Source organism: Planococcus citri, chromosome 2 (genome assembly GCF_950023065.1).
Source record: "Planococcus citri chromosome 2, ihPlaCitr1.1, whole genome shotgun sequence".
Classification (NCBI taxonomy): domain Eukaryota; kingdom Metazoa; phylum Arthropoda; class Insecta; order Hemiptera; family Pseudococcidae; genus Planococcus; species Planococcus citri.
Window position 1 is genome coordinate 23,723,474 of NC_088678.1, and position 23,861 is coordinate 23,747,334.

Consider the following 23,861-nt stretch of genomic DNA (forward strand, 5'->3'; position numbering starts at 1 on the left):
ACGATCCTGCTTGTGAGCTCAACTTCAAGAAATGAAATGAATGGTTTTTAACGTCAAGCTGTTCAACATTTTCTTTGGAGTTGAGAGGTTCTCAAAATTTCAACTCATAATGTGAATTCAATAATCGAAGATAACCCAACCTAACCTAACCTAAGTATCGTCGACCATCAATCACATCATTGATAATTTCGATACAAAATCCTCTCAATATCCATTACCTTGGAGAGTACTCTTTTTACAACTTTTGACAATTCGGAAAATCTATAAATATCTAAATTTCTCGCTTACAAACGTGACGAATTCAAGTTCTCAGATGAATCAAACAATACGATTTTGGCAAGATCACAAAGACAGATGAACGATTTAGTAAAATCGACCATCTGAGACGATCGCGTCTGTGCATTTATTAGGTAATAACTTTAGAAACAGCAAAAAAAGCCACAACACAACCCAACCCTCAAACCAGGAAATCCGCATGTGTATCATAATAAACACGCGACCGATAAGTGCAACAATAACCTTAATGAACTTTTACTTATTAAAGCGATTCTATTTAAAAATTTTATCGATTCGAATGTTCCAAAAGTATCATTTATTTATATCTATACTTCTTATATGTATACTTATCGTTTCGTAGATACGTATCAATTTTATTTCCATTTTATAGATACTTATGTATAGGATACATACATGCATACGAATTCAAACGACAGTTCATTCGAAGACGTTTGGCGTACGTATTTTTACGTTGACGTATTAAAGGTTGACTAGCTGTCTGACGTCTGCAGTATGGAAATTTCATACCATAACAAAGGCTGGCAACTTGGCTCACGTCTTTTATATTTTCTCTGTCTGCATTTTCCGCATGTTTCAAAAACTTTATGAAATTCTGGTTGACATTTTCGTGTAAGTAGAATTACCCATCTTACAATTCGAAGGTACTTGTACGCATAAGGAAAGCTAATATGGAAAATTTCGAATCCAATTGTAGTCGGTTCGAAGGTTACAAGTGTGGCGATTGTTTCACTATGTCTACCTAAGTGATATTAGACGTAAAATTTTCCATTTCAAAAATATACCTACTTTTCGCGTTAAAATGGCGCATCTTTTACGATCAGGTTATTCTCTTGCGCGACAATTAATATATATGTAAAATACTCGGAAACTTGTTTCATTATCGTTGAATCAACATACGATAACGTAAGCTAATTTTCTATAATATTAAGGTAAAAATAAAAAATAATTCGAGCCTTATCACTGCCATTACGACGTTAAACACGTTATCAGAGATTATAATTAAAAGCATGCATACGATACACGCGTTTATCGTTATTCGCTTACAGTGTTATGTTCTCGGCTCGACGTTATAGGTTAATTTTGCAAACTGAATTTGCCTCTCAGTGTGTGAGTCAATAATGTCGTGCAGATCGCGTCACTTTTTCGCAATTAACAAGCTCGCTTTGCGTACAAGTTTCTCATCTCGTGATATCGAATTTCCGCGTTTATCAACTTCAACCAGAAGATATCTTTCGAATGTGGTCGTCGAATCTCCTTTTCCATCGTTAACCTTTCCTGATACGACTATTAGCGAGTTTATATGGAAAGATGTGCACAGATGGGGGAATCGAACAGCTATCGTGAGTAAATTCTTATATTAAAATTTACCTCTCATTCGTATACATATGTACCTATACCTAACCTACCAAGATGTCATATTCCATCGAGTAGGTATATATGTACGAGAGAGTAACAAAATCAATCATATATATTCGAATGTATTTTTATTTATATGCCTCGTATTGTAGATTTGCGCGGAAACTGGGAAAAGCTACACGTACAACAGATTACGTAAATTATGCCGCCGGTTCTCGATATCATTACGAAAAAACAATTTTCAAAAAGGCCAAGTTGTATCGGTAATTCTACCAAATATGCCCGAATACCCGATCGTTTTATTGGGATCGGCTGAAGCTGGTTTAATAGTGACTACTTTCAATCCGAATTTTACTGCAGGTATGCTAACTCAACGTCGAGCATAAAAAATATATAAGTAAAAAATATAAATTTCACCCAGATCAATATTGCCGCTAAAATGAAAAACCTTTTATGCAAATTTCGTCGACGAGAAATTTTCGCAGACCAAAATAATTCCGCGCATTCTATACCCTTTGAGGGACATGCAGAGAGAGAGAGACAGAAAGAGAGAAAAAAAAGGCCAACAAAAAGGAACTATAAAATTACGCGGATAATTCAACGCGACCAACGACCACTGGACCGAGTACCATATATAAGTAGGAGTTTTTAAGCCTTATTATGAAAAATTTCCTACCATCAGCTAGGTTCACGTTTATTTCATCGTAGTTGCGATCAATCTTTCAAGATTTAAAAACATAAGAAGAGGTAATGTCGAAAACGTGAACATGGTGGAATTTTTACATCCGTTGGTATCATTTTTTATGCACAAAAAAGCTCGCGTATTCTATTAAGCTTCTCGTCTGTGAATGTAAAATTTACTTTTAAAACGTTTCTAAAAAGTGTGTATAGCTTTATACGTAACGTACAAGTACGAGTACACCTCCATATCTGCATATACCCATTTTGTAAATTTGTAAAAACGTGTTTACTTTATAGTTACACAGTCGTGTACACAAAAAAAATTTTTTACACGTTTTTTTGATAAAATTCGAAACAACTCAACCATACGTAATTCGTTAGATTAAAGGGTATTACCGTTTCGAGTTTATTTCTTTATAGGTAGGTAAATTTATACACGTGGGTAGACAGCTCTATCTAACAACACTCTATTCCTTGTTATATATTCGTTAGGCAGCCAAAATTGCCCCATTTTCGTCCAATTGACCTTCGCGTTTATCAAACGTGATCACGTGAAAAGAGAATTTTCTCAGAATAGAATTATTTTCAGTGATCTTTTTTTCAAATCTATTGTGCAAACGATTGATAAAGAATTTTTTTTTCTATCTTAGTTATTAAATTAAAAATAATATTATCTAAAAATGATAGGTGTTATTTAATTTCTTTTTTCGAGTGTTTACACTTCTGTTAAATAATAATCGATTGATTAAAAATAATTTTTTTCGAGTGTTTTTCTTAATGTGCTTACATTTTTAATTTTTTTTATCATTTTATGATTTAAAGCGTTGAACGACCAACAACGTCGCGAATTTACAAACCCAATAATAATTTTCTATGTATTATTTTTACAGAGGAAATTTCCCGTCAGTTGGAAAATTCTCAAACTAAAGCGGTCATTACTTTGGCTTCACTTTCGAGCAAAGTTACCGAAGCGAGAAAACTTATCGAGGCTAGAACCAATAAACCTTACGAATTAACCTTAATTACCATCAAAGATGAACCTCAATCAACATGTGAAATTAATTTCGATGAAATGATCAACGAGACGTATGACAATGTCAGTGTACCTGAAGTTGAAGTGTGCAAAGATGACGTAGCTATTCTACCCTATAGCAGTGGAACGACTGGATTTTCTAAAGGAGTTCAGCTGACGCATTCGAATCTCGTGAATAATTTGCATCAGGTTAGCGCTGATGGTGTGAATTATCTCGAAGAAGCTTCAGGTAAAAATTTTGCATTCTGAATATCAAATAGGAGCACGGTTTCATGTAAGTAGGAAGAAGTTGGGTCAAAATAGATGCCAATGCTGTAGAGAGAGAGAGAGAGGGCAAAAGAAGCCATCTTCCCTGGGTTCTCCTGGAGGGTCTGAGATAAATAAGGTTAAGGAATTATCGATAATAGCTGTGTTAAATTTCCATAATATTCAATTTTGAAAATAGTACGTAAAAGACAACTTGTATCTATTTTAAAAATAGTTTTTAGATTTTTGCAAAAATTTGAGACACAAAATATGTACCTACAATTTGAAAATTGACTTTGGAAAATTTGAGGCATTGTTAGTTATATTTGTGATTTTATTATTGTGATTTTATTCGTTTATTTCTTTGAACAGCATGGCAAATTTTTTGATTTTTATTTCAAGACTTACATACCTATGTATCTATGACTTTTTGAATCAAAATATGCTCAAAAACGATATTTTTCACGAGTTCTGACTACATATCTTATTCAGATATAAAATTATGTACTTACTTACGTTGGTACATAATTTATTTTTTCGGAATTGCTTCAGTCTGATTGTTTTTAATCATGTTTTTCGAAACTTTCTTTTCGTTTTTTGCAAAAAGAAACCTATCCCAAAGTTCATGCGTGCATATTTTTTAAACTAAAAATTTAAATATTTTGATGGAAGTAGGTATGAAAAGTTTTGAAGAATTTTTAATCCAATTGGATTGGGTATCTTTCTTGGAATAGGTATTTGAAAAGGTATCATGCAACCCCACAAAATGGGTTAAAATTTCGAGAGAAATTCAAATACCTGCTCCGAAATTTTTTTTGAGGATTTTAGAGCAATTTTGAGCTTAAAATTCAGGTTATGATTTTCTGGAATTTTGAAAAAGATGACATGCAATTTGTCAAAGTAGGATAAAAATTCACGAGAAATTCAAATTTTTTGAGAACATTTTTTTGGACATTATTGAAGAATTTTGAGCCTAAAATTGGACTCAAAATTGGATGTAGAATTCTCGAAATTCTTCGAAAAAATATCTTGCAACCTGCCAAAATGGGTTAACATTTTTTCAAGAAAATCAAAAACTTATTTTGCATATACTTACTTATTTGAAAAATTGCAGTTAGAATAATTATTTGTCATTATTATATCTAAAAACAGGCTAAATTTTGAGCTTTACATCCTTCAAAATGCTCAAAAAAGCCCAAGTTCATAAACATTTTTGATGTTGTGTCAAAATTTTAGTCCATGTTTTGATATGACTTCATTTTGGGCCTGAAATCATTAAAATTTCTAAATATTAAAAAAAAAATAAAAAACATTTCAATCAACATGAGTTATTACTTAATTGATTTCCTCACAAAATAATCAACTTTATTAGATCGCATGGCACCTTTTTCAAAAATTTTCAAAATCATGACCCAATTTTGGGCTTGAAATTCTTTAAAATCAATCTGAAATCATTTTTGTCAAAACATTACTCTCACAAATTGTGAGCGAATTTTGTGCTCAAAATTTAAAAATTCTTCAGAATGGCTCAAAAATCATTATACCGTTGAAATATTTAAATTTTTCACGAAGTTTTGCCTACGTTTATAGGTTGTGTTGCATTTTTTTTTCAAAAATTATGAAAATCATGACCCAGTTTTTGGCTCAAAATTCTTCAAAATTGCTGCCATAATTTCAACACACTACTTTAAAGACAAAAGAGTATAAATTTTGTTGGTCTTCTAATCCCAAACGATTTGATCGGAAATCATGGCGATTATTTCACAAGTTCATTAAGAAACGCATGTAAAAAAATCTTGAATGGAAGAAGACTTGATCTAAGTTGTTCAAGATCTGATGTTTAAAAATATTAGAATTTTTTTGAAAAATACAAAACAAAATTCTTCAAAGTTGCTTTTCAAAAAAATTTTTCAAAATATTTGAATTTTTGCAGAAGTTTAACTCGTTTTTATTGGTCACGTGGTAGCTTTTTCAAAAGTTTCAAAATTATGACCCAATTTTGAGCTCAAAATGCTTCAAAATCAATCAAAAATCATTTTTGTCAAATATTCAAATTCTCGTGAAATTTTGATCCGTTTTGATAAAGTTGCCTGGCTCTTCTTCGAAAATTTCAAAAACCATGACCAAATTTATTTGGGCTCAAAACCTGAATATTCTCCATAACTGCTCGAAAATCATTTTTCTTGAAATATTTACATTTCTCACGAAGTTTTAACCCATTTTAGGCATCGTAGCCAAATTTTTCTAAAAAAAAGTGACTTTAGTGACTTTTATCAGTGAAAAAAGTGACCAAAAAAGTGACCAATTTTTTTTAAATTCCAGCGTTCAGGAGAGCAAAAAATCGAAAAACAAAAGCAAAAAAACGTTTAATATCTCACCTAAAACCTATTACTTTATTCTCCCGCTTGGCCCCATCACCGGAAAATCCATCTTTTTTTAAAATGTGAGAACAAGACTATTTAGGTAGTTCATTTTTTTATTTTTCAATTTTTAGAATTTGAATGATGTTTTTTTGAAAGAAGTTAATTTTGAAAATGAAAAAAGACAGGCCTAATCGAGCGCGAAAGCTCTTGAAAATTTGTATTTTGAGAGACATAAAAACGATGTTCTTTTGTGAGAAGTTTATTTTTTGGTTTTAGAACTTGATTTAAAAATAAATAAATTTCCATCTTTATTTCGAAAAAGAAAAGAAAACAAGCCCGAGCGAAGCGAGGGCAAAAGCTTTCGAAAATTGATGTTTCGAAAAGTAAAAATTTGTGTTTTAAAATTCTGAAATTGTTTAATAAAGAAAATTCGCATAAAATCCTTTGAAAATGAGTAAAAAAAAAGATAATTTGGATGAAAAACGATTTTTTTTGTTTAAAAAACGAAAAAAAAATTCAAAAAAGTGACTTTTTTTGGAAGAAAAGTGACCAATAGTGACTTTTTAATAAAAAAAGTAACCAAAAGTGACTTTTCGTGAAAAAAGTGACTAAGTCACTTTAATAGTGACCCGCTACGATGCCTGCCATTTTGATAAGTCACACCTGAAACATTTTTTCAAAAACCCCGAAAATCACGAACAAATTATTGGTTCTAAATTCTTCAAAATTATTGCCTCAAATTTGGAAAATATGGCAATTATTTTAAGAAATTATTGAGAAAGAATAGTAAAAAATTTTGGAACAAAATTGGCGGATCTGGTTTAATTTGTCTTGGTAATAAGTGGGCAACAGGTCTTCGTATTAAAAAATAAGTTAAAAGATAAATGGGTAAATTACCCATCCAAAATTCGTGAACAATAATATGAAAAGATAAGATTATTGAAGAATTACCACGGAGCTTTCACCTAAAAATTCATGACCCAGAATAATTTCACGTCGGAAATTTGTCTTGTTTAGAAAATGAGACCCCAAAAAAAAATCTATCCATCCAAGATTTTTCGTATGTATGTACTTACATGATTAAAAAAATACGTGGCTTGCTATAAGTAAAAATGATGACTTCTCAATTTGAAAACGTAATATTTTATTTTTTTAAATATTTGAAGCAGTAATTATTTTTCTGGTTGTGAGACATCTTATCCCGTAGGGAAAAGGTAAATGGGTCAATTCAATCCCAGCTCCAATTTTTTAGGTAGCCTTTGAATCCAAATTTTGAAAATATGAATTATGTATCTACTTGATTCAATTAAGGAGAAAATGTGAACTAAGCCATTTTCCAAACTAGCAAAAAATGATTGGATTTGATTATACATATTTGATCGAATCTGAACAGTCCATGGATCAAATTCGACCAGACCAATCTAACCAGATTTGGTTAGATCAAAGTTCTTTGATCGGATTTGATACGTGTATCTTCAGACTTGATTAGATCAGTGGATCTGACCAGAACTGAATAGGTCGTCGTGATCAAACCTAATTGATCAGATCTGATCAGATGTAAACGTTTCCCGAATCTAATCAGATCTGGTTAGCTGCATTCATGGTTTGATAATTTGTAGGTTCTTATAATTCATACACTGACATACAAACTAGATATACCATAGATAAGTAATTACATAATAAAAGTAACCCATCCATCATATCTCATGCACAGATACCTACCAAGAAGTAATCCCAGCTGTAATCCCATTCTTTCACATTTTCGGAATAATGTCAATAATGCTGCAGTCATTCTTACACGGCGGAAAGATCATCACATTGCGCAAATTCGATCCAGCAAAGTACCTCGATGTGCTACACGACGATAAGGTATCGTATTGTTTTACTGCTAAAAGAACATGTGCTGTGTTGTAAAACTTGATGGTTACCACAACAATAAAAGCCATCATAAATGAAGTATTTTTAAACGAAACAAACTTTATCGTCATGCTGTACTTCGTGATAATATCAAGCTGACTTTAAAAGGTATTTTATTAACTAGCGTCTCGTTCATCGAGCTGCTACAGATGTAGCAGCTATAGCTTTAGCTATGCTGCTGTATAGGTACCCTATGTCAATGTTCAACAAAGTAAAATACTCGTACCTACGTAGAACATCAGCAGTTTAATTTTTTCTCTCGAGAGGAAAAAAATCAATAATTAAATCATGTAATGATATAAGGCGTGTAAGTGGTCTTTATATATACGATATCTGTGTGTGAGTACGAAAAGTTGACTTTTTCTCTCATTCTATCTCGTCGTGTCTAGGATGAAATTCAATTTATCTCGAAATGTCGCAGAAATACTCGAGATAATGTCGTATAATCTCGTAAATGTATTTAGGTATATAAATATTATACTCTTGTAAGCTTCCCTTCTTAACATCGGTTATAATACGTGTACAAGATGGCAAGAAAAACGGAAATCAAAATTCTGCCGGTGTCGGAATAATTATAATTTTACGTCTAACAATAATCATATAATGCTTCAATGAAACGCTTCTGGCAGTCATCCGCGTGTACACGGCAGGCAGATTTATGCCGAATACAAAACCACCTCAGCTCCGTCGAACAATCATCCGGCTGCGCCACCGAATTCATACGCGACTATTAATCATAACAGCAGCCCTATAATACATATATATATTCATGTGTAAAAAGATTATAATCTCATTGCAGTCGTGTTGCTATTTAATAACAATACAACATTCTACTCAAAAGCTATCAGTGGTTCGTAATACATACGTGTTTTTCATTCCAGCCGACCATCCTTTACCTCGTACCCACCTTGGCTTTCTTCTTAACATCTCATCCTTCGGTAGGAGCTCAACATCTGAACACAGTGAAAATCTCATTTTTCGCCGGAGGCAACACACCAGTTGGAGAAATGGAGAAATTGGTTCGAACCGGTGGCAATAAAATGAAAGTCAGACACGGTAAGCATTTGAACAGTTGACGTAGAAATGCAAATTTTTCGCAGAAGGCAAAAAATAGGTAGGTACCTACGAACGACAATCTACAGTGGAAAATTCTCGACCTTAGTAGACGTTTTACGTCATCGTTCTGAATGACGCGATACTTTTGGTTCATAAATTATTTGCTTTTTCTCGCTGTTAAAGCACGAACCATGCGCCATATTCGGATTCCATTTCATTTCCAAGTTTTTCAATCATTTTAAATTTATTGTACAATGTAATTCGTGTGGAAAATGAGATAGAATTTGATTTCATATTTCACCCTGGCGTCGAGAGAACGTCGCAGATGCGGACATTCTTTATTGAAAAAAAAAATCTTCGAGTCGATTTACTGTATGTATTAATTTTTAGATGCCTTCGATTCATCTATACGTACCTATGCAATTTATAAATAATTTCCTACTATGCAATTTTCTCATCATTGCGAGTTGAATATTTGCCTATATTTTGTGGCTCGAATCGAGTCATTTTTCGTATATTTGCCTGCCAGTGCATCTGTATGCAAATTATACAACTCCGGAACATGAATGTTTGATGCAACTGATTCGAATAGCATTATTTTGTAAATATTTCAAACCCTCTAAAACTGAATCTAATGCTGAATAGTTCTCTAGAGATAGAAAATACATACGATAAACATTTCGGATTACTCAATCATTATTAGATTGTTGAAATTATAACAAATCTGTGTTTAATTTGCAGCCTACGGTTTGACAGAAACATCACCTTGCGTATGCATGTCTCTGGATAACGATCCATATTGCAGCGTTGGTAAACCAATAGCCAACACAGCTATTAAAATCGTCAGTCCGAATGGATCGATATTAAGTTCCTATCAACGAGGAGAAATTTGCGTTAAAGGTCCTCAAGTAAGGATATTGTTTCAATTTAGCAAATTATATTTATAAATTATTTATATCGAATTTGTAATACCGGATAAGAGACGCTCGAACTGTGAAAAAAAAACCACTTCGACCATAATATTGAAAAACAATTCAACCCTGGTGCTTTTTACGATTTGGACGAATATCTTTCGAATTCTATTTTAAACGAGTCGCGGCGAGTCCAAAATGCTGGTGAAATAAAACGGGAAATTTTCACTTTGTTTCTTTTAGTATTACGTCGATTGTTATTATTTCTTTAGTCGAATTTTCTGTCGATTGCTAAAATAAACGTGAAAGGTTTTTGAAATTGTGACTAGACCATTTTCCAGTGGACGAGCTTGTATAGAAGTGCCTGGGCAATTTTCGAGAGAGCCGAGTGTGAAAAAATTTCAAATGAAAGAGGAGTAAATTTTTGGAAATTGGAATTTAAAAATTTTGAGTGTACTCGAAGGAGAAAAATGTTGTAAACAATATTTTAAAATGGGGAAATATTTTTTGCACGACGAAATAGGGCGTCATCACGACAAGCATTTTTTCGTTCATAAAATATGAATGAACGACAAACAATGATGAGGTTTCACGCCAGATGAAGCCCGACAAAAAAGTATTTTTGAACGACTACAATTTAAAAACGGAATAAGCAGTATTCACGCCAAAATAATTTCATACACGACAGAACATTATCAGTTCGATTATGGTTAAATTAACGACTTTACAGTTATAATTTTGTACACATTTTGACAAATAATCAACAGAGGGTTTTTTTCAAAAAAATTTGAGTGAAATTGTAACTTAGTAAAAGAGAGCCAAACTGGCCTAAGCGAAGCGAGGACGAAAGCTTAGGAAAAAAATGAGAATTTTGAGGATAAGATCGGTGATTTTGTCGGCAAATGAACGATAATTTAATACATGATAGTAAAAAATTTGAATTTTTGAAAACTGAAACTAAAATATTGTTGGAATTTTTGTATTTTCCAAACTTTCTGGAATTTCTTACAATTTCCCAAGTTTTTCCTACTTTTGAGGAACCGGAGGGGTGCTTACTGTCATCCCTTAGCCCCCTTTCGCTTCGTCCCTGAGGTCAAAAGAGGAAGAGGGGTCGCCCATCAAAATCCATAAAACATTACTTCTATAAACAGCAATTTTCTACATACCTACTTCGGTTTTTTTTGGTATCATTTTAATATTTTTTAATTATTCATGTCGGTAAATATATCTTTTTGACAGAAAGACTTTGTCGTGCATGGCCTTATATGGCAGTTGCGAAATTATCCCCTTAGGTCAAAAGAGGAGAGGGGTCACCCAACGAAGTCAACGAAAGCTTTACTTTTATAAACACTGAACAGAAATTTTTCTAATAGGTACTTCGTTTCTTTGTATATTTTTCAATGTAATTTTTATATTTTTCAAAAATTAATTTCTGTCGGTGAAATGCCTGTTTTTGATAGAAAAATTTTGTCGTGCATTGCCTTATATAGTAGTTGAAAGTAATAAAATGTCGTGAATTTTTTAATTCGTCGTTTGATACATTATTTTGTGGTTGGAGTACCTTTTATGTCGGGGTAAGCTCTTTATTGTCGGGAATTTCCAATTGAGTCGTGGTAATGATTTTTCTGGCGTGAAAGTGCCTATGCTTGTCGTGCTGACGCCCTTTTTTGTCGTGGTATTAAATCACACCCTTTTAAAATGAAGTGATACCCTTCGGTCATTTTCTGATATTATTTACTAAATTTTATATCGTCGTGAACATCGCTATAAGAACGTAGGGAAACAATTTTTTTTACGTTTGTTATAAATTTTTCTGCTATTTTTATCAAGTGATGGTGCTGTCAATTTTGGAATTTTTTTTTTACAATTATTATGTAAGATTCACAATTGTTTTCCTTTTTCTAATGTTGCTCTCAAGTGCCACACATTTTACGAACTTGAAAGTTTTGAAAAAAGTTGAACGTTCGATATAAAATGAAAATTTTTAGAGACCCTGAAAATGTGATAGTCTCACTGGATTACAAAGACTAAACTGTGTTCCATTTCATGAAATTACATAAGTGTATTTTTTTTTACATTTTCTCGACGTTACTTTCGGTGGACTGTCTTCTAGAGTGGGCGGTTTTTCAATTTTTTTTTTAGAAATTTAATGAAGCATAATAAAAATTATTGCCAAATGACCTCAATAAGAAGTAGGAAAACTTTCACACTTTTAGGTCAATGTTTATCCTTCCTAGCAAGAGCTTAAAGTTTGAACAATTTTCAATTTTTTTCATTTTTTTTGAGGAGGGGGGGGGGTTTGAATAGTCTTTTGAATTCTTTAGTACTTCCCAATCATCATCAATAATTTATGACTCTGAATTCTTCTTGCTAGCTTTTCAATCTCCTTACCCTCCCCCGTTCATTCAAAAAATAAATAAATAATACCGACTTGATTATTTAAAAAAAAAAAAAAAAAAATTTACTTTTTAAACTTCATAAAATTGAGAAGGTCTGAAAACTCAAAAAACTTGTCATGTTTGGTTGTTTCGAAAATGTAAAAAAAAATTATAGAAATTCAACAAATTATCAAGAAGTGTAGTTTTTAACATTTTTTTTTTTTTTTTTTTTTTTTCATTTTAAATTTACACAACAACTGCCAGCAGAGCGGCATCTATTTGCGCCATTCACAATCAGTTCACTAGGTACGAGGATTCGCGTCCACTGATGCGATATCCCTCAGCAAGTCTGGTATTTTTCCTTCTATTTATTCACAGCCTGCGTATTGGCAGATCCGAGGGTCTGAACCTTTTCAATCTTCGGATATCTTCAGAATTATCCAGCAGCTCGATGGCAGTTGGGTTCGAGTGCCTTGACAGCCTATCCTCGTGCCTCATGGCGTATCTTCAAATCTCTGACTCGATTGTTTCAATCTGGAGGTCGCGGTGCAGGGCGTCATTCTTCTCGTAGCGATAAGCATTCACCATTTTTCGAAGTATTACATTTTGGCACCTTTGGATGATTGCTACATTGGATTTGCTTGCACAACCCCAAAGTGCGATCCCATAAATCCATATTGGCTTTATTATGGCCAGGTGCCTTTTTGAATCAGTGCTCAGCACTGACTGAGGGCCAATCAGCCAGTAGAGGCTACGCATTTTCTCTTTTATTTGTGCCTTCTTTGCATTGATGTGCCTGCTCCAATTGAGGCGCGGGTCCAAATGCATGCCCAAGTATTTGGTTGACTCTGCATGAGGGATGGCTCTATTTCCGATTATAATTGGAGTATAGCCATGGCTGCGCAATGCAAAATCCACATGCACAGACTTTTCAGCATTAGCCATTATTTTCCATGTGGTCATCCAGCCTATAATCCTATCTACAGCGGCCTGTAGGGTATTAATGGCTGAGTTGTAGTCTCTGCTTACTGCTAGCACTGCCTTATCATCTGCATACATCGCCAGAACAGTGCCTTCAGTGACTGGAACATCAGCTGTGTATAATAAGTATAAATAGGGCGATAAGTTGCCTCCCTGTGGTACTCCAGCCCTGCAGCACCGCCAGGATGACTTCGCTTCCCTCTGAGAAACACAGAACTGTCGATTCTCTATATATTAAAGATTTTTTTTCATTTTTCTGAGATCAGAAGAGCTCAGGTTCATTCATTTGTAATTCAAATATGATTTTTAATTTTTTTTTAAGTTTAAAATCATGTAACGTATTTTTAAGAGTTTTGAGGTCATGAATTTATTGCCATCCTATGGGTTGGAGATCCGCAATTTTTTACTCATTGATTTCAAGTCTTTTCAACAGCCAGTAAGACCCCTATTTTTTCAAGATTTGAAAAGAAGCCTAAGGGAGCAAACCTAATAATGTACTAGTGGAATGGCAAACAGCTGAAATACAGGAGAAAACTGCATTTGATGAAAGAAGCGTGAATTTTGGTGTGATGAATTGGTGAACCAAAACGAAGTTTTCAAGACCTGGAGCCACTCGAGCTCCCCCCTCCCTCGAGGGGGTGGGGCTTACAATTTTGAAAATTTTCCTGTGGATAGAGTTTTAATCAGAAATCCAATATTATGGTGTCTGCTGTTAGATGTTGATCAGCACTTTCTATTTTCACCATTGAAACCATCGTCCCTCTTATCCCCCTTGCGTGGGGCTCAGCCCCCTAAATTGTGGATCTGGAAGACGTTGAGATTCGGAAATGTGATTTTGTGAAAATATACCAAAGTAAAGTGTACAAATAATTTTGGTGGTTCATTTTTTGGTTCCCTTCCCCCTCTGCCCCCTGTGGCACCTCAAAACTTGAAAAACGCGCAAAACTGCCACTTTATAATGCCTAAAGTGAATGAAGCTTTGGGCGTTTGGTTCAAGCAAGAAGCAATCGTTGAATTTTTGACAAATGGTCGCCCCTGCCTTCATCTCACATTGATCACAAGCATACCGTTGGAAAGCTAATGAAATTCTCTATCCATTGAGTGTAAAACGACTTCTGTACCCTTCCTATGGAGCGCGCTACAAAGCAGGAGGGGTTACTTTTTGATCAAATTTTGGATAATGGTATATAAAGGGGGAGGGGTGGGGCAGGGTGAGGAATTTAATCGATGAAATGGACCATTAAATATATTCCCATGACCAGAGAAGTACATATTTGCAGAATTTCAGTTCCATAAGCGGGTTTTTCATCGACTCCACGTTTTAGGGGTCTGCCCCCATGAGGAGGTAGGAGGTATGCGATGATACCGACACTTTTAGCGGAACATATAGATCAATATTGAACAGTAACTGGCTTAATATTTCAATTCTGATGGAATTTTGTCCAGTATATTTTTTTTACAAGTAGGGGTTGATGGGGCGTGTAAAGGGAGGAGTCATCATTTTTCACGTTACGTACTGCTTTCAATAAATATTTCTTACCAGTTTCAAGAAGAATTAGCATTTAGCTCACCGTTTCCACCATGTTTTGGCATTAAAGTGGCAGTTTTGCGCGTTTTTCAAGTTTCGAGGTGCCACAGGGGACAGAGGGGGAAGGGAACCAAAAAATGAACCACCAAAATTATTTGTACACTTTATTAGGTATATTTTCACAAAATTACATTTCCGGGTCTCAACGTCTTCCAGATCCACAATTTAGGGGGCTGAGACCCACGCAAGGGGGAGAGGGGGAACAATGGTTTCAATGGTGAAAATAGAAAGTGCTGATCAATATCTAACAGCAGACACCATAATATTGGATTTCTGATTAAAACTCTATCCACAGGAAAATTTTCAAAATTGTAAGCCCCACTCCCCTCGAGGGAGGGGGGAGCTCGAGTGGCTCCAGGTTTTAAAAACTTCATTTTGGTTCAACAATTCATCACACCAAAATTCACGCTTCTTTCATCAAATGCGGTTTTTTTTCATTATTTGCCACTCCACTATACTGAATACTTATGAGTCTTATTTAAAAAAAAAAAAAAAAAAATCATGAGTGAAAATTTACTCCGATCAAATTTTTTTAATAAAAATTAATGTATTCTACTAATTATTTCTGCATTGGATTGGAATATTATTCAAGATATCAAGATAATATTTTGAGAAGTTCCTACTATTTTTTTTTTTTTTTTTTTTTTTTTCAAAAATAAAAACCACAAAGCTCATTGAACTACTTTGCTTGGCTCGTTTGCAAAAAATTTGAAATTTCCAGTACCCAAGTTATCATGTAGGTAAGTCTAAGTATGTAGGTATCTCATGCAAGTTTTTTGGTCAATTTTTATTATTCAAATTAAACTAAAAATTTTCAAGAAAAAATTAACCCTTTGTGTTTCATCCTATCCTCTTATAGTTAGGTATGTGTAGAATGTTTTCCCAAAAATTTCTATTGTATTTTATTTGCTGTAGTAAAAAACTTTTCGGTTTATTTCAATATTTTTTCAACTTTGAAAACTCGTACCACTTGAAAATGTGATTGTAACATGTACTTTCTAGATTCAGATTTCGATTTTTTTAATTAAAATGTTTGATTGGTTGGTATTCAAGAGATTCTTAATGCTTATCACTAATCAGTTTTGTTTTAAATATTTTGGTAAGCGAGGTACCTACATTTAAATTGAAAAGAGATGAAATTTCTAGAATAAAAGAAAATCGAAAATGACACAAATTTAGGTACTTACCTCTACCTATCATACCACGTTTTTAAAAAATGTTGCTCATTCTAGTTCACATTTTCTACTCTATTTCGTACTTGTGTATCGTAATGGGCTTACAAACCACGTGACGTAGATATCCTGTAAAGTTGAAGTTTTGAATAAGAGTTAATGGCCGGTCAAGCATCCTTCTTAATGGTTTCAACTTTCAAGTTCATTTCTAACTTTCCTCCTGTCTGCTTCTCCACAAAAGTATTTTTTCGACCAACCTATTATTTATCTTTTCAATTGAAAAATAACTGGGAAACGCGAAAGATACTTATCTTATGCATTAAAATCCTCCAAGTCTTTCCTTATTGAAAAAGTATCTTTGGAAAATTTGGCTGAAAACGCCACAATATAAGCATCAAGTTGCGAAGTTTTTTTTTTCTTTTTTTTTCGAAATACCCTTTAATTTGTAAATTTTACCATTGTCTGAATTCCAATTTCCATAGACGCGGTTTATTCAGTCTAAATACATTCGTAGGTATCGATTTTTAATAAAAATTTTTCGAGCTAAAATAATGGCTTTTCAAGTAGCCGTTTCGCGTTTTATTTTCAATTCAACACGCGTTGGCAAAATTTTGATTTATTTGACAACTTATACAAATGTTAGAAAAATGAACAAGTTTTCGGTACGGTACATGTGCTCGTGCTCGTGTAGCACATATAGTCAGACTAGCATGTACTTCGGTCAGAAATCATTTTCTCGTGTAAACTCGACGATGTAGGACGAGTTTTGTCGATTTACCTTGGTCAAAATGTTTTTCAAATCAAGATAAATTTCGTCTTGGATGAGAAAAAAAAAAGCCCGAGAAGCCTCCCAGTATCGCAGGAATTTCTCCGCTAGATGGCAATTTCTCATTGAATTTGGAACTCGTGTGACAGAGTAAACGAAATTCGCTCGAAAACGAGAAATATATCTCAAGGGTACGCCCCTTCTAGCTGCAACTTTTGTTATAACATTGTCTTCCCGATTAAGATGAAAACCGACCCAAATGACCAGATAAACAAATATCCAACGTATAAAAAAAAATTTTTCGTCGATTTAGCTAAGCGAGAATAACTTTTTATAAGTTTTTCATGCTCGACGCAGCGGTGGTGTTTTTTTCTACATCGTTAACATTTCCGTCTCGGTAATGCGTTCTTTTATTCTTACAAAAGAATATTGCCGACAAATAATTTTTACGAAATTTTAACCAAACTCGAGATTGTATTTTTAGAATAAGAATAAAGCATTATGTTCTTGACATGAAAATATAAAGTCGAGGGGGAAAAAACAGCAATACCTTATCAGTTAAGTCGAAAATTCCGCCATTATATCGGTTCAACTATTCATTAATGTTCTTTATAATTGCTCACGTTCCAAGCATAGTACATTGTGACGCCAAAATAATTGTTTTCAAGCAAAAACAAAGCAACCTAGTTTAGATTTCAAAATATACGTATTCCGATATAATGTTGACAAGTTTCCAAATAACTCGAAATTTTTTGCAATGTGCAGATAATTTTTTTCTTTGCTCACAAATTTATTTATGTATTATACGCGATGGTCTGAGACTGAGAGTGAGAAGGAGAAAAAAAACAAATTTTTTCATTATACGAAACTAACACGCTATATCGTTTTTCAAACAGGTAATGAAAGGTTATTTGAACAACGCGAAAGCTACCGAAGAAGCTATCGATCAAGACCAGTTTTTCCACACAGGTGATATCGGCTATTACGACGATGATGGCAGATTTTTCTACGTCGATCGAATGAAAGAGTTGATAAAAGTAAAAGGTTTTCAAGTAAGTGAATTTGTGCGATTTTTCTCCATTACGTTATTGCGCTCACGTGAAGGTTTTGCTCAAATAATAGGTAGAAGTAGATGAAATTCGACTGTGTAGGTGTTGTCGTCAACACCTGCACTCGAAATTTAAAGATAATTTGGAATTTTCAAGATGAATTAGCATCGGGCAATGAAAGACTTAACTAGGAACTTATCAAAATCTTGATATTGAGGTTAATTTAATCCATTATCTTATTTAGGTTTGAGCATGGATATAATGGTTTGTCTGTCTGTCTGTCCGTCTGTATGATATATATATTTTTTTTAAATTTTGTAATGGCGCCCAAAGTAATTATTAACGAATTAAAAAGGAGTATGGTACACTAATTACAACTTTATAAGTACCGTAACTAATAAATACATAATTGTACAACGTGGGCCAAAAAAAATTATAATTTCATCTAACCACTGTTTTCTAAAAATTTTTGGAAACACAGAAATCATCTAACCAAACAAAACTTATTTTGAAATTTTTTTTAATGGAACAGCTATATTGATTTTTAATTGTTAGCAATTTTCAGGCAATTCATAGAGATAAATACACGATAAGCAACTTCTGAATGACGATAATTTTTTTTTAATTCTATTTTTTTTCGGTAAATTTAAGAAGTGAAAGGAGGGCAGCATGAATTATTTAACTTTTTAGAAGGTCATCTGTCTACTTTTCTCATCTTTTAAGGTCATTGACCCGTCTATTTGCCCTCTCCAGATCATCTGTCTGCCTGTCTAGTCACTTAAGGTCATTGACCCGTATGTTTGCCCTCTCCCGGTCATCTGTCTGCCTGTCTAGTCACTTAAGGTTATTGAACCGTCTGTCTGGCTTCCCAAGGTCGGTTGACTGTCTGCCTTGCCTCTTAAGGTCATTAACCACACTGTCTGCCTTTCCAAGGTCATCTGTGTGCCTGTCTGGCATTTTAAGATCATTGACCCGTCTGTTTGCCCTCTCCAGGTCATCTGTCTGCCTGTCTAGTCACTTAAGGTTATTGAACCGTCTGTCTGGCTTCCCAAGGTCGGTTGACTGTCTGCCTTGCCTCTTAAGGTCATTAACCACACTGTCTGCCTTTCCAAGGTCGTCTGTGTGCCTGTCTAGCATTTTAAGATCATTGACCCGTCTGTTTGCCCTCTCCAGGTCATCTGTCTGCCTGTCTAGTCACTTAAGGTCATTGAACCGTCTGCCTGGCTTCCCAAAGTCGTATCTCTCTCTGTCTGTCTAGTGTTTTAAGGTCATTGACCTGTGTATCTGATTTCTCAAGGTCGTTTGTCTGCCTTTCTGGCCTTTTGAGGTCATTGACCCGTCTGTTTGCCCTCTCCAGGTCATCTGTCTGCCTGTCTGGTGAATTAAGGTCATTGAACTGTCTTCTTGGCTTCCCAAGGTCGTTTTGCTCTCTGTCGGTCTGTCTGTCTGTCTGTCTGTCTAGTATCTTAAGGTAATTGACCTGTCTGTCTGATTTCTCAAGGTCGTTTGTCTGTCTGCCTTGCCTTTTGAGGCCATTAACCACACTGTCCGACTTTCCAAGGTCATCTGTCTGCCTGTGTGGTCTTTTGAGGTCATTGACCAGTCTGTCTGGCTTCTCAAGGTCGTTTGTCCGCTTGCCAGGCTTCCTAAAGCTTCGAAATGCAACTTAAAATTTCATAATTTGGAGACCATGCTGGCTCCACGAATTGTTTCTATTTTCAATTAGTTTTGAGACCGTACAAACTCCAAAAATTAATTTTATTGCTCATGATTTGAAGGCGATGCTGGCTCCGGAAATTAAAAAAAACGACCTTGAGAGGCCAAACAGGAGGACAGACGACCGAGAGCGACCAAAAAAAAAACAGACAAACGACCTTATAGAAAGCTTGACAGATGAATCAATGACCTTGCGACCCCTCAAAAGACTGGTCAATGGCCTGGAAAGACCGAAGCATGTGCTTGAAAGTGTAAATCAGTGATTTCTAGTATATAGGTATCTATGTACTGTACCAAGCGTCAACAAGTCATAAGGTCCATATTAGGGTATTTTTAGTGCGCCAAATTTTAATAAATGTCTGGCCTACCTCAAATAGCCCCATTCTTTACAATTTGGCTAAAAATTTGGCTGAAAATCCATTTTTTTTGACTCTGGAAAGAAGTCAAGTGGGTTTGGAAGGTTGAAACCTGCTAAAAGCACTTCGGGTACATTCTCCCGATGTACTGTGAAACTTTGGACCCTCTAAGTCATTTTGGAGGAGCTACAAGGTGTTCTAAAAATCTTGAAAAAAACTTGAAAATAGGTAGCTCACTCTGGAGGGAGAAGGGTCAAATGAGGTTGCAAGGTTGAAACCTGCAGAAGATACTTCGGGTACATCCTCCCAATGTACTGTGAAAATTTTAACCCTCTAGGTCAATTTGGGAGGGGGTTGTGGGTTTTCCTACACGTCGAAAAACTTGTAAAATAGCCAAAAAAAATCCACTTTTTTGACTCTGGAGTCTCTGGAAAGGAGTCAAATGGGGTTGGAAGATTGAAACCTGTCAAAGGCACTCAAATGGCACCGTCCCATTGTATGCTGGACATTGGAGCTCCTTAGGTCAATTTTAAGAGTAGGGTGGGGTCAAAAATAGGGTCAAAATCAGGTTTTTCCATCTTAAATGGGGTGGGGATGACCTAGGAATCTGAAATTTGGATATGTTGTTTACAATGGATGTTCTTACCAATGGCATCAATTGAGACCCTTTTCATTAGTTTGGGGCCAAATTATTAATCTCAAAAAAAATGACCTTTCTGTAATTTCCAACTTTGACCCTCCCAACTGCAGGGGTCAACTCTGGCTTCCAAAAGAACCCTATTCCCCAAGTTTGAACTCATTTGATAGATTATAACAGATTCCAGGTCATAAAATGTAAAAATCACCATCATGCTGAAACTGGCCTACCGCTAATAGCCCAATTTTTTGCAAAAATTTGGATTAAAAAATGCAATTGAGCAGCTACAATTCTACGAATTGTTATTTTTAGTCACAAGTCAAGTTTTTTTAGGTTTGGGCGCAATTTTGAATCTGCTCATTCAAAAGAGTATTTTTTGGGCCCCAAGTTTTTGAAAAATTGTCCTCAAATGGTCCAAAAATGCGATTGGGCAGCTACATACAGTTCTGGGAGTCGAAATTTTAAGTCACAAGTAAAGTTTTCTGAGGTTTGGGCGCAATTTCAAGTCTGCACATTCAAAAGAGTATTTTTTGGGCCCCAAATTTTTGAAAAATTGCCCACAAATGGTCCAAAAATGCGATTGGGCAGTTACATATAGTTCTGGGAATCGAAATTTCAAGTCACAAGTAAAGTTTTCTGAGGTTTAGGCGCAATTTTAAGTCTGCACATCCAAAAGGGTGAGTATTTTTGGGTCCCAAATTTTTGAAAAATTGTCCATGTATAGTTAAAAAATGTGATTGGGCAGTTACAACTCTGGAAAACGTCCTGAGAACGATTTTGAGTTTACGCATTCGAAATAATATACCTATTTTTGGGCCTAAAGTTTTCAAAATGACTACAAAAATGACGAAAGAGGGTTCAAATTTTTCGAAAATCTGCAAAAATACCAACAAAAAAAAAGTGATCAAGCGTCTGTGTAACTCTGACAATCTTTTATTTTTATCGTCGCGTTTTGAGGTTCATTTTAGACCTGAGAAAAAAAAAGGTTTTCTATACGATAAGGTACCTAACTACCTACTTACCTGCCTATTTTTTTTGAAAAGTTGCGGCCCAAAAAATATAGATATATGTATACGTGCATCATCTCATCACTCATGTTGAAAATGATCGTCTGAAGCACCTACCTACTTTTTCAACTTTTCTCTTGACAAAATGTTGTCTGGGTAGCTCCTCTTATAGGTATCGATATGAATTGCCATCAACATTGATATTGACTTTTCAATCCATCGTTATTATATAAGCAAATATTTTGGCAGAGTTTTTCATTACATGCATTACCATGTTCATAATTACCATACTGACATTGAATTGATATTTTCGATTAAAAAAATAGCAGCAACAGTAGCGACGACAACAACTAGTCGTGCATAAACTTCATCGTACCTGCTTCATAGGGCCCATTTACGTACTCGTAGATTCGAAGGTGAAACCTTGCAATAAAACTCAACTTCGCAAAAATGATTTTAGAATTATCTAACCCTTAAACAGAGAAATCGGACAACACGATGCATTTTGCACTGGGAAAAAAATTCTATTTCGGTACCCAGCATGTTAATCGATATCATATGAGAGGCTATTACAATCCATTATTTTCAGGTCCCTCCGGCGGAACTAGAATCGATACTTAAAAGTCATAACGGAGTGAACGACGTCGGCGTTATCGGTGTACCAGATAAAAGATGCGGCGAAAAACCCATAGCATTTGTCGTACCAAAAAAGCTGCGAGAATTTAGCGAAAGCGATTTAAAAACTTTCGTTGCAACCAAAGTCGCCCCGTACAAACAACTAGCCGACGTAGTATTTGTTGAATCGATACCGCGAAATCCGTCTGGTAAAATTTTAAGACGAATTTTGAAGGAGAATTATGGTAATTTGACGCGAGTCTGAAGGCGCTCGCTATGTGCGATTTTTCAAATACGCGTATATTTTTCACCATTAAGTCGTTTTATGGCGTTTGTTTATGGCTTCTTTTCTTCTCCTCTTTTTTTCGCGTGTATTATTATTTTTCTTTCCGCGTGTTTTTAATATAAAGTTTATTATCGCCTTGTATATACATTATTTTGCATTTATCTTTTTCTTTCTGTGTGTCTGCGTGTAAGCGTGAAAAACTCTTACTAAATTGTTTCCCTCGATTTATGAAATTATGTAGCATTATCACTCGGTTTTTTTTTCTCACTCTTGTTTATCTCTTTTCGGCGAATTTTTTTATGCAAATTATCGCATTTTATGTAACACTTGAATTAAGACGTTCGTGCAAAAAGTTTAAAAAATGGGAGGCGAATACCCACCTAGTTTTTTTATTGTTATTATTCATAGATTTGAACCTATCTAAAAGATGCACAAAGTTAATTATTCATCAGTCGATTTGATACCATCTCTTTTAGTTCGTTTTTAAACTTTTCAATTATGAAATCACTAAAAAAATAGATGGTTTCGAATTGACAGAAACCAACTTCGGAAAAATGGAGTGTAATAGATCAAGTAAGTCACTGACAATCATCAATCGCGTATTTAAACGGTTTTTACTATTCTGGGGAGGGAGGGGGGAAGAATTGGCCAAAAATGTACGTGGGGAAAAATCAAAATTTCACCAAATTGACCTAGAAAGCTGAAATTTGGGATATACCCTATTTTCGACATGCCAAATCGATTGGAAACTGTTTCAAACCGCTTTGAGCAGTTCTGAAGCCTTCAGCAGGTTTTCAAAACTAGAAATTGCCACAAAATCTCACCAAAATGGAGTTGAAAAGCCGACATTCATTCTGCAAACTAATTTCAATACGCTAAGAAGTCGACTGCAAGTGAATTTCAAGCCGTTTTGGAGCCTCCAGCAACTTTTTGAAAATTACTGGAGCCTCCAGTAAATTTTTGAAACTTGAAATTTCCTCCAAACCTCTGAAGACGACTTCAGGTGGGTTAAAGTCATTTTAGAGAGCCTCTAGTGACTTTTTGAAAGGTTTCATGGCGCTTTTAGGAAAATTGAAATTTCCAAAAAGTAGCTGCGAGCTTCAAAACCACTTGAAAGCACCATGCAGTCCACTTCATATTGTATTGAAATTAGTTTGCAGAGTAAAGTTCGGCTTGCTAACTCCATTTGACGAAAATACATGTATTGTGAAAATTTCAAGTTTCAAAAATCTGCTGGAGGCTCCAGTAATCTCCAAAAAATTGCTGGAGGCTCCGAAATAACTTGGAATTCACCTGTAGTCGACTTCTTAGCGCATTGAAATTAGTTTGTAGAATAAATTTCGTCTTTCCAACTCCATTTGATGATATTTTTGGGAAATTTCAAGTTTCAAAAATCTACTGGTGGCTCCAGAACTGCTCAAAACGATTTGAAACTGTTCCCAATCGATTT

The 23,861-nt window shown here is 34.7% G+C and overlaps 1 protein-coding gene across 2 annotated transcripts; it reads left to right on the forward strand.

Annotated features, from left to right (window-relative positions):
* Nucleotides 1–1,316: 1,316 nt before the first annotated feature.
* On the forward strand, nucleotides 1,317–22,552 carry LOC135835090 (uncharacterized). 2 transcript variants are annotated; one of them, XM_065349178.1, is made up of 8 exons: nucleotides 1,317–1,637; nucleotides 1,806–2,013; nucleotides 3,225–3,596; nucleotides 7,691–7,845; nucleotides 8,775–8,949; nucleotides 9,691–9,857; nucleotides 17,642–17,797; nucleotides 22,100–22,552. In XM_065349178.1, the coding sequence occupies exons 1-8, from the start codon at nucleotides 1,416–1,418 to the stop codon at nucleotides 22,388–22,390; spliced, it is 1,746 nt and encodes a 581-aa protein (XP_065205250.1). In that variant the 5' UTR covers nucleotides 1,317–1,415; the 3' UTR covers nucleotides 22,391–22,552. The 2 variants fall into 2 exon arrangements, with proteins under 2 accessions (XP_065205250.1, XP_065205251.1); XM_065349179.1 differs by lacking the exon at nucleotides 1,806–2,013 and having other exon boundaries at nucleotides 1,505–1,637.
* The last annotated feature ends 1,309 nt before the right edge of the window (nucleotides 22,553–23,861 follow it).